The following is a 12,344-nucleotide window of genomic DNA, read 5'->3' as shown; positions in this document are numbered from 1 at the left end:
TGACATGAAACTCTCATAAATAGCAACTGCACTACTTGGGCAAGTTCTCATGACCTGGGAGCCCCTTGGAGATTACAATAGCCCTGATTTGCAACATATGTGATGCGGCATGTTTCATAATAGTGTAAACATTTAAATTACAAATGGTGAAATGTCCTTATATGGACCATCTATAGCAAAACTATGAAAATTACCCTAAACTCTCACAGAAATATGTATTCTGACTTTTTAGCGCTCAAATATTCTATTATGCTTTCCGTGCTCTGCTTTAGCAGACTGCTTTGGATTTCAATCACCACAAAAGAACACTACGAAGTCTAAGAACAGACTAAATCAGAGAAACACACAGAGACGTGCATACCATACTTTGTAAGCCTAACAATCTGTTTACCCAAAGGGTCCACAGACACTACTGGATTTTGGATCTTCAGCAGCCTAGATTTTTCCCTCCTGCATCTACTTGCTTGAGAACACAAGGGAGGCTGTAGTGGTGGCGCAGCCCCACCATCTACCTTAGTCATCCCTCCCCTAAATGGTGGTACTAGCGCTGTTATCAGATACGTTTTCAGGAGATGCATGCCGCCTACTACAACTACACGAAGTGATCATCTGATTCCCTTTATCGAGTTTACATGTCCACAGTGCAGGGTTGCTTTACATAGAAACGTGAAATTTACGTCCAGGACAATACAAAGCAGCAGCACTGCCAGCGCGTTGTGCAAGGCAAGTACAAATGCCCAGTATTGTTGCCTGAGTGTGTGCAAGGGACAACCACCAAATCATTTACAGATTAATTTTCCTACAGCACCCTACTTGTAACGCATATCCCAGCCTGAATCGCTACTTCCTTATCATACATTGAAACCACGCATGCCCAAAACGTCACCCGTACGCCACATTGACTTACGGCATCCGTCTTTTATTATTGTCCGTAATGGGCGGAGCGACTCTTGTTCGACTCTCTCCCTGGTAACGGAACAAACGGTTCGTTCGGCTCCGCCCTAGTGCTCCATCTACCTTCTCATCAATTAGAAAACGACCTCTGAAATACACCGACCTACACAAAATATATTTGCGGTGTAAAGATGCAGTCGGAAGATGCCAGATACTTAAAGAGGTGACAGGTTTACAGATGTCTGTAGGGGTGGTATATCAGGTGCACATATGTGATGCATCGTGGGGTATTTGATGTTTGCATGTATTATATGTAAATGTAATGTGAGTCATAGTGACCTTCCAAGTTAAAAGTGAATACGTGGGTTTATGGTTAGGAATTTTAAATACGTTTTATATAATCCTTTGTCTTTTTGGCCTCACAGGACCTTGCCTTTCCTAGAGGGTGATTAGATGTTCACGTAAATGAGTTAAAGAGACACTCCAGCCGTTATTTGCACTTTAATGCAAACGCTAGCATAAAGGTCCCTTTAAATGTACTGTGTGTTTTGCTCCTTTACCCAGCCTCAAACTTATTTATTGGCAGGTGATATACTTACCTCTAGTCAGATCCAGCACTGGCAAGGTGAAGCATCTGTTCAGATCTCAATGCCATGGAAAGCACTTCTATTGATTTCAGTGGGAGCACTTTCCTCTATTGCTCCACATAGTAGTTCCGGCAGGGGAGGTTGTCTACGCACATCGCACAGACGTCCGCAGCTGCCGGAGAGGAGGATCCAGGTGCCCTGCAGCGCTGCGGGGGATCTGGATCCTAACCTTGCAGGGCTAAATGAAAAAGAAAAAAAAAAAAAAAACATGCGCCTAGAACTACCGTATTTGCTCGATTATAAGACAAGGTTTTTTTCAGAGCAAATGCTCTGAAAAATACCCCTCGTCTTCTAATCGGGGTCGTCTTCTAATCAGACCTCAAATAGAGGTCTGATTAGGAGACTAAGATCCAGATCCCCCGCACCGCTGCAGGGGACCTTGATCCTCCTGTCTCATGCCCCCCCCCATCATCATACACACACAGCTTCCTGCTGCGTTGCCGGGGCAGCGGGTTGACGTCTACGCGATCCGCGTAGACAACGTCCGTTGCAGCCGGAAGGAGGTGTGGCTAGCAGCGGGGGTTGTCTGCGTCCGTCGCATAGACCTTCCCCGACTGTCAGAGATCAGAGTTCCCCGCACCGGTGCGGGGAACTCTGATCTCTGACAGCCGGGGAAAGTATACGCGACGGACGCATACAAACCCCCGCTGCTAGCCACACCTCCTTCCGGCTGCAGCAGAAGGCGACGTCAACCCGCTGCCCCGGCTGGAAGCACCGGTAAGAGAAGGGGGAGAGCGGGGGAAGGGGGGTGAGAGAGGGGGGGAGAGAGAGTGTGTGTGTTAGTTAAATGGGGGTATAGGGTGTGTGTGTTAAATGGGGGCATAGGGCATTTCTGGAGTGGCGTTAAGGGGGCATTTAATAGAGCACTCTGCCTCCTGAAATGCCTTATACCTCCCTATATGCCACTCTGCCCCATAATATGCCTTTTAACCCCCTAAATGGCAGAGTGGCATATAGGGGTATAAGGCATTTCTGGAGGCAGAGTGCTCTATACAATGCCTTTTAACTCCCTTAATGCTACTCTGCCTCCTGAAATGCCTTATACCTCCCTATATGCCACTCTGCCCCATAATATGCATTTTAACCCCCTAAATGCCAGAATGGGATATAGGGGTATAAGGCATTTCTGGAGGCAGAGTGGCACATAGGGGGTCAAAAGGCATACCATGGGGCACAGTGGCATATAGAGGGTTAAAAGGCATATCATGGGCCACAGTGCCATATTGGAGTGGCAAGCCTGGGGGCAGATGTGCGTAACTGGGGGACAGGTTGGAAAATACAAGAAATAAAAACAAAAAAATATTTTTCTCAATCATAGCTTTTATTAAAAAAAATAGTTTACATGAATTAACATTTACTGGTAAAACTTTTTTCCTTTGGGGTCGTCTTAATATTCAGATTTTGGGGGGTCATCTTATAATCAGGGTCGTCTTATAATCGAGCAAATACGGTACATGTCCCGGGGTGACATGAACTGCGCATCCCTGCGCTAAACCCCGAATATAGAAAAAAAGTGCGGCCACATATATATATGTGTGTGTGTGTGTGTATATATATACATACCGTATTTGTTCGAAATGAAAATTCTGGACCGAAAGCGAAAAATCAGGATTCTCTTGGCCAAAACCGAAAATGACTCCCTCTCCTTAAAAAAAAAAAAAAAAATAAAAACCACACTTTTATTAAAAGTAAGTAACACACCAAAATGGGACAACAATTAATATACTTATATATGATTGTTAACAGCAATCACACTGCTATCATGCAAAGTCAGCCAGTAAATGCTGGAATCTAGGTATGCCTGGACATGATAGAAGTGTGATTGCTGGTAACAATTATATATATATATATATATATATATATATATAAAGTATATTAATTGTTGTCCCATTTTGGTGTGTTACATATATATATATAACTATTGCATTTTTTTGTCCAGTTCTGGTGTCACTTACTTTTGATAAAAAATCAATAACAGGCAGCCAGCACATGCTAGAACCTGAGCATGATAGGGGTGTGATTACAGGCTCCCTATGTCATGCCACCCCCCCTACACACACATATACACTCCATTTATTTACAGATACTCATTCATCCCCTTAATCACACATACTTGCCTCCCAGATATGCTTTTTAATCCCCCTATATACCACTCTGCCCCCAGATATGCCCTATACACCTATATAAGCCACTGTGCCTCCCTGCTATTCATTTTAACTCCCTATATGCCACTCTGCCGCGCTGATATTCCTTTTAACCCCTTTGGTGGATACCGCAGTTATAAGTGTCTCTAGAAAAAACACGTTACCTCTAGAAGATGGTTCACATTTCTCTGACCTCATGGAGAACAATGCTGAAGCAGCCGTCAAGAAGCCTTTTGAGGCCTCTGCTTCTTTTTTTAAGCCAGCTATAGCATCTGCGTCAGTTCCCAGAGCGGTTAAGGTCTGGCTTTCACAGACTGAAGATGATGTTGCCGCCAAGACCTCTAGAGACATTATCCTAAAGAATGTCGCTGCTGTTAAATTGGCTGTGGACTTTCTCTGTGATGCTTCTATCGAGACCATCAGAATAACAGCCAGAGCTTCTGCACTCTCAGTCGCGGCTAGACAAGCCTTGTGGCTGAAAGCCTGGGCTGCGGATAATGCCTCAAAGAATAGACTTCTTAATATCACCTTTAAGGGTAAGAGTCTGTTTGGTGAAGAGCTGGAGTCCCTTTTAGAGAAGACAACCGGGCATAATCATTGGATGCCACAGCGTAAACCTGCTTCCAAAAGACGGGTGCAGTCATTTTGGCCTTATTTCCCAGGCCAGAACATAGGCTATGGTTCAAAAGTCTCTCGCTCCCCACAGGAGCAGGGCTTCCAGGGCAGACCCTATCGTGAGAGGGGTAGAGCTGACAGATTCTTCTTCCCCAAAGCGCCCCAGGACTCCAAGAGCTCTGCATGAGGCCACCTGTACAGTCATGTGAAAAAGAAAGTACACCCTTTTTCACACAACTGTACATCCATAAGGGCATCTTGCGAATGTGCATGTACAGCCATAGGGGACTAAAAGGGTTAAATTACATTTTAGACCCAATTTCAGATTTATTTTTCTCTGTTAGGGACCTGGAACCAGACGGACACAAAAAACCTTTATTGTAATAACCAAGCAAACAAAGCCAAATATTGATCCAGGAGCATATACAGTAGTGATCAAAAGTTTACATGCCCTTTGACAATTGGTAATATGTACCAATTTTAAAGAAAACACGAGTTAGCAGGCAAAACACATTTCTTTTATTTCTTATGGGATTCATATTTAACAGAACGGCACTATCATAAAACAAAACATGGCAACAAAAAAAATTAAATGACCCCTTGTAAGGATTTTTACCTCTGTGGGGTAGTTGTAGTGGGTACAGCACACATAAAGCAGGATTTCTTGTAATAATAAAGCCTTTTATTCTGTATTTATTCAGTATGCAGGTGTAAAGACATCAGATGCACAGGCTGTAATTTACAAAGCAAAATAAACATATAAATAAAAAACCTCCCACTCGGAAAACTAATCTGACGATCGCCAGTCTGTTTGCATGCCTATCAACCTGACTAACTACAGGTGGCTAGCTAAACCCCTGAAATAAAACTTACAGCCCTGTTTTAGTCTCTGGCAGCTTGGAGCACAATCCACCAACATGCTCCCCGGCCTTTCTCCCTGACTATACTGAGAGCTAACTTTTATAACCCTCCAACCACACCCATAAATTGATTAATTAGCCCCAGATGTATCTGGTAGCTTCTCTCTATGGATAACATAGTGAAAGTTAACTATTTCACCTCTGTCACACCCCTGTTCAAAAGTCTGCGTACCCTTAGTTCTGTATTGTGTATTGCCCCTTTAGCATCAATTATCGTGTGTTAGGGACCAGGGACCAGATGGACACGAAACGTAAAATGCAATCACCTTTATTGTAATAACAATAGTGAACAAAGCCGAAATCGTGATCCAAAAGCATATACCAAAAGACAAGCTGGGGTCAGGAACACGGGGATCAGCGAAGTAAGGAATCAGGAGCTGTGAGGGACGTTCAGGAACACAGAGATTGCACTTGCAGCCGGAAACAACACAAGGGCCAGGAGGAAATGAAGTTTGGCTGCTTAAGTAGCCAGAAGGGGTTGGCTGTGGGCTGGACAATGGGCTGAGGCACAGGAGGGACAGGGGTGTATCCATGGCAACCCAGCCAGGCTGTATTAGCTTCCAGCAACGCAGCAGGAAAGCAGCTAGGCCATAACACTGTGTGCAGTGTTTTGTAATAGTTGTCCTCGACCCCCACATTTTTGCAGGTGGAAATGCCTCCAGGTCATGCAAAATCTTTTGGTTGTCTTGCATGAACCGTACGTTTGAGATCTCTTCAGAGTGGCTCGATGATATTAAGGTCAGGAGACTGTGATGGCCACTCCAGAACCTTCATCTTTTTTGTGTGTAACCACTGGAGGGAGTAACCACAACGTCTTTTTTTCCAGAGCAGCCTGAATTTCTCCTGAGGTTACCTGTGGGTTTTTCTTTCCCGAACCTGTTCTTCTGACTGTTGCGGCTAAAATCTTTCTTGGTCTACTTCAGGCACTTCAGGCAAGAAGTGTTTTCTTTAGATACCATTTTTGATCATATCATCTAATTTCCTATGAAAAAAAATATATAAAATATGATAACTTGAAAAAAGGAAATTTTTTTATTTTTATTTGAAAAATCATGTACTCATCTACACAAGCTAATGAAAAAACCTGCTAAAAAGATTCTATTATTTGTCCCGAGTAGATCGCAGATCACTTTCTACACTTGTTTAATGCCAGGCACGTCATTGGTTGTTAAGTGACTGCTTTTCCGTGACCTGCCTGCTAGGGGCTTGATAATGGGCTGGTCCAAAGGAGAGTAGCGTGGTAACTCTGACAGGCTGTTAATTAGCCCCCAGCTGAGTAAGTCTGGTCGTGAGCAGAAAAGCAGCAAGACCATAACACTCTCACCCAACAATTACCTACAAGTCCTACATAGCACCCAAACTCTCCTATTGAAGGAGTATATTTGACAGTGGTTCCTTTCTTTGTAGTTTACACATGCAGCAGCTTTTGTTCCTTGGAAAGTGTACCTCAATTTGATATTTAAATTAATTGACAAGCATTTCTATTAAGCTGCTATTGCTTTTTCATCATCCTTCCAAGATGTCAAGCAGTTTTTGAGGCATTAAGTGGTTAAATTCAGTCACAAAGTTCATGACCTGAATACTGTAACCAGAAATCCAGCTGGCTCCTTCACTTTCAACACTTGCTAATCAATTACATATCATAATACTGAGGCGCTAACCACATTCTTGCCACCATTCAAGAACAGTAATTATGCCTGAAAATGTAAATCAAGTATTTGCATGTTGACAGCCGATGACATGCTCTTGAGCTTGAGTAAATGTTACCTGCACTGTAAAGACCTTGAATATATGGTCTTTACAGGCTTTTGCAGCTGTCAGCAGGTTGACTTGTATTGCAGCTAACACCTGGAGTAAGCATTAAGAATTTTTTTCATGTCAACATGTATGTAAAATGAGGACTTGCAGGTGCTGTGTCTCAGAATGTAGTTTGATACTAGTATATATTCAAAAATTGTATTGTCTTTTCAATAACTTCTAGTTGGCAACAACATTGCTGCTGCCAACTGTCCAAAGAGAGACTTAATAATAAAAAAAAGTCACTAAAATTATTAAAGTTTGTCTACATATATGTAGGAGACTTCTACAATGTAGCATCCATCCTCTGCTTCCTGCGTATTTCACGTTTCAGCTTTATTTTACACATTATGAGACCAGCTGAAAAAAAACTAATACATTCATTTTCACTGACTTACTATTTCGCCTTCTACTAATGATCCCTACTACTCTACAATGCTTGTAAGCACTGCCTTTGTCTCTGTTCTCTGGCTCACTTAGTCTCTATGTCATTGTGAGCTGAGTAGAGACAGAGAACAGTAAGAAAACCGTGTTCCCCTGGGTCCAAAGCCCCTATTTTTTACTTAAATGTATTATGTATTTAGTGTGGTGGGGCATAGTTAGTGGGGAAATTGTTAGATAGTGTTAGGTAGTGGTTAAAAAATAAAAACTTAACAATCATATATGAATATAAGATGGTTTCCAAATCACAGCAAGTGAGTTCCCCTCTCAGCACTCAATTTAGACTGTCAACTATAATTTACTCTCTCGTAAATCCAGGGGCCTACTTTTGCTAATCATTCATATTGATCTTCCATTTTTGATGCTGTGCACCATGCTCTTCTTCAAATCATTCACATTTGACACTTTTCTTTCTTGGTTCATATCCTACCTTTTATGATCTTTGTAATGTTATTTATTTATTTAAACAATGTTTACACTTGTGCGGCTAGTCCACCTTAAACATTTGCACCTACACGTCCTGTATAAAATACCCCCACCTCTCCTTTTTTACATTACATTTATTTATATATGGCCAGCAGATTCCGTAGTGCTGGTATAATAGGGTACAGTAAAAGTAAAAAGCCAAATGTTAAATATCATTATGTTAAACATAATGGTACATAAGGAAATGATAAACATAATGGTACATCAGGAAAAGAGGGTTGTGCTCTTGTGAACGTTCAATCTATTTGGTGGTTGAGGAGAAATGAAGATAGTAGGAGGGTACTGCATAAATGAGCATGCGTTATTTTTTTTTTGGTGTGCTGGTTGAGGGCATTATGAAAGTTGCAGTTACAGCACGTATGAAATCCTGAATATGGGTTGTAAAAAGGGGATAAAAGTAGGAGAGGAATGAAGAGGGTAGTTGGGAGTGCATTTGTATATGAGATGAGAGATATAGAGGTTTGCAGAGTTGTTGAGGCCTCTACAGGGCAGGAGATTTAATTCAAGAATGTATAGGAAGCAAAGGCCGTTATATGATGTGCTGCTTGTTATGTCGGATTTAGCCAATGTACAGCACTATTGGGTATGACGTTGGTAAATAAATCAAATAATTATTTTCTGCAAATTATATATAAAGGAATAAGCATTGGTAGACAATGTGGAAAGTCTCAACACAAACCTTATCCACCCATACATTCACTTACCTCTTATTGGAATCACTGATTGTGAACATATGCAAGTAGGAAAAGCAAAATGATTTAACTAGCGTTACATTGCAGGAAAGTGAAAGGAGGAAACATAGATGTACATCCGAGCGAAAAAGCGCTTGTGGTTCACTACGAAGTTGAAGCCACCATCCTTGGAGAGATGGGAGATCCCATGCTTGGTGAGCGTAAGGGGTGCCAAAAAATGTAAGTAAAATTTGGCCACCAAGACCAATCTAATGTGTTTTTGCCTTATTATAAGTTACATTATAACGATTATATAACTATTGACATTTTTTGTCATAGTGTTTAATCATATTTGTTCCTATCCAGCAGTGCTACAAACATTTTTTCAAGAATTGCGTGGCCCTCCCTAGATCAAGGTTATCTCACAGCTCACAGTTCTCTGTTGTATTGGGGACTTTTGCATATTACCGTTTCCTTCCTTAGTCATATATGGATGGGAAAGGCCAGAATCTTCCCAATGTCCTCTTTTGAGAAAAACAAATGAAAGTGAATTGCTTACAAAAAAATTAAGTTCATGTATTGAACATTTGGTATTTTCTTGTAATTGAATGACTATAATATCATAGTAAGACCAGTATCCCAAGGATGTGTACTACAGTACAGTTCTCTGCCAGATGCATTTATGCCTGAAAGGAGCACTGAAATTTTCATAGTACAGGAAGAAATAGTTTTTGCCTCTTCTTCTTGGTGATTCATTTTCTGGCCTATAGAGTAGGTCTCAAAAGTTTAGCAGTGGACTTTCGCAGCTGTATCCATTTACGTTAATAGCTCCAATGAGCATCTTGTTTTCTTATGACACATAGTCAGTTCAGTGAGTTATGCATGCAGGACCAACACAACCCTTCTTGTAAAAGAAACACAACAGTGTTTACCTGTTATAATGAATAGCAAAGTGAGGTACTTGAAATCCCAACATTCCTGTTTTTTCTAGCAAATAATTTAAAATCTTCAATTTTTTTGATAATCACATACACAACATTATGTTCATTATGCTGTCTCCTTGAGAGAGTTGGTCCAACAATTGTTTGAAATGTAAATTGTTTTCTGATATCTGATTACTTATTTTAGTGAATTAATGAAAAAAAATTTGTGTGGAGTGAGGTTTCTGATCAGACTGTTCTTCTAAGCATTAGTCCTAAAGGCCTTACTTTTACACTGAAGCGTGATTACAATGGAGGGGAGAATACTGCTGATCAGTCACTGACTGAGCAGCAGGTTTTCCCAAAGCAGAAATAAACCACTGGATCTCACCCTATGAGTAGAGAGCCAACGGCTTAGCGTACCTGATGGCCACTTTAGAAATAAAGGAACGAGTATGTGTGATTAAGGGAATGTTATAAGTATGTGAATGAGTGTGTGTGTGTGATAGCATGGATGTGTGTGTGTGTGTGTGTGGGGGGGGAAATAGCATGGCATAGGGAGGCTGTAATCACACTCCTATCATGCCCAGGTTCCAGCATGTACTGGCTGCCTGGGCAGTGTGATTACTGTTAGCAATTATGTGTGTATATTTATATATTTATATATATATTGGTGCATCCCTAGTTTTTCGTCATGCATGATCCATATTGTATGTTTTAAGCTTTTAGATCATTTTTTTCTTAATACTAGTTGTCATTCGATTTTGTTTTTATTAACCTATACTTTTATGTTAATTTGATATGTAGTATCCGTCTGAAAAGCCTCAATGCCAACACGGACATTTCTTCTTTAGCACGGAAGGTAGTAGAAGAATGTAAACTCATCCATCCATCTAAGTTGGCAGAGGTGGAGCAGCTGCTTTACTATCTTCAGAACAGGCGTGATGGACTGTCTGGTAAAGGTAAAAAAAAAAAACAAAGAAAAACTTTGAGATATCCATCTGAGTTTTTTTAATAAGGTCTACATTTTCTAAAAAGAAATATAAGAGCTGTAAAAACTTTTGGATTTTTATTAGATTTGATATATAAAATGCATTCTATAGTTTTTAATAAATGTTACCCACAGTGTTTTAATACTACTTTAAAATACTAATGCCCTTGTACAATCTTTTTTCATTTTTATTTTAGTGTGATATACTGTCATTGTATCCTTTTAGTTAAAACCATATGGGAAACCTTGCAGGTTTAAATATCTGAATAAAAAACATGCTATTGTGTTTTTTTGTTTTTTTTTAATATTCTCTGCTTTTTAATTCCAATATCTGTGTGTTCTACTATTTTCATTCCCCTCCAAACAACACACTCAAGTGCAAAGTATTTCTTTGTTAAGCCCTAGCTTGTTTTCAAGGCTTTTTTTACCACTTCACACAAGCTTAATATAAGCCAGTGTTTCATTTCCTGTTTAATATCACTCAATGACTATGTGACTAAGCATCTCCTTCTAAGTAGGTCTAAAAGTCAATAGTGGGTTAAAACAACATTTTTTGTGAGATGAGTTTGAAAGAAAACAATGTAATGTCATTCTCGATCAGAGACAATAAAGTAGAGTAAAAACACATGCACTGTACAGAATATCATACTACAATAAGCACTTTTCTATATTTTAAGCCCATTTTTTAACCAAGGTTTGATTTTTATTAACCACTAGATGTAAATGCTAGCATGACAAATAACAGACCCATGGCTACACCCATCCGATCTTCTGAAAAAGTAGGCATTCATGCATTTTAAAAAATACCGTATTTGCTTGATTATAAAACGACCCTCATTATAACACGACGCCCCAAAATCTGAATATTAATTTAGGAAAAAAAAGAAGAAGCCTGAATATAAGACGACTCTATAGGAAGATTTGTTTACTAGTAACTATTAATTCATGCAAACATTTTTTTCATATTTAATAAAAGCTATGATTGAAATGTTTTTTCATTTCCTTTTGTTTGCCAATCTGCCCCCAGGCTTGCAGAGTACCCCCAGAAATGCCTTATAACCCCTATATACCACTCTGCCTCCCTGATATGCCTTATACCCTCCTATATGCCATTCTGCCCCATGATATGCCTTTTAACCCCCTATATGCCACTCTGCCCCCAGAAATGTAGTTTGTACTTAGTACATAGCTGCACATAATTGCCTGTTTATTGCATTATATGTTTTAAACGTCTTGGCCGCATAAGTCAGAGTATACATTTTCAAGTTTTAACACATACATTTAAATAATAGGTTGAAGTGGTTAACAGTGGCAGGAAAGTGCTTCTATTGAAATTAATAGGAACACTATCCACATATAAGCATGAAGGCCTTAACAGAGCATTTCATGGATCATTCACCACACTTTGCAAGCCTTTAACAATCCCCCAAAAATCTTCTTTTGAAGGAGAATATAACCATTTTAGGTAGTGCCTCATTTTGTCTGGCTTTAAATGACACAAAGTACACTTTACAGCAAAATCACGTGGGTACATTCTGGGTAATTTTAATACATTTAATCATAATAAGATTAATATGCTTTTTATCCAAAATGTTTTAGTAAATGTAATTTCATGTGTCTATACTATCTTTCCTTTGTCAGAAAAGAAAGAGAAAAAGTCCACTAAGCCAAAAGATCCACCACCTTTTGAAGGAATGGAGGTAACACTGATGGTGTCGTATTATATTATAATTGTTTTGTAGCTTTTGTGTTTCGTAGATCCAAATGTTCTCTTGTCATGAGTTGTGTGTGCGTCTGCACATACGAAATAATGTGTTT

General features: G+C 39.9%; 1 protein-coding gene across 1 annotated transcript in view; it reads left to right on the top strand.

Annotated features, from left to right (window-relative positions):
- The first annotated feature begins 892 nt into the window (after positions 1-892).
- KIFAP3 (kinesin associated protein 3) overlaps positions 893-12,344 on the top strand; it is a 69,023-nt gene continuing 57,571 nt past the window's right edge. The window contains exons 1-4 of the mRNA XM_053469412.1: positions 893-1,117; positions 8,724-8,855; positions 10,343-10,497; positions 12,168-12,226. Coding sequence (XP_053325387.1) covers positions 1,086-1,117; positions 8,724-8,855; positions 10,343-10,497; positions 12,168-12,226 — 378 coding nt within the window. The 5' untranslated portion in view covers positions 893-1,085. The remainder of the gene's footprint in view (positions 1,118-8,723; positions 8,856-10,342; positions 10,498-12,167; positions 12,227-12,344) is intronic.

The sequence above is a fragment of the Spea bombifrons genome, chromosome 6, assembly GCF_027358695.1.
Source record: "Spea bombifrons isolate aSpeBom1 chromosome 6, aSpeBom1.2.pri, whole genome shotgun sequence".
In the NCBI taxonomy this organism is placed as follows: Eukaryota; Metazoa; Chordata; class Amphibia; order Anura; family Pelobatidae; genus Spea; species Spea bombifrons.
This window is presented reverse-complemented; position numbering and strand designations above follow the sequence as displayed.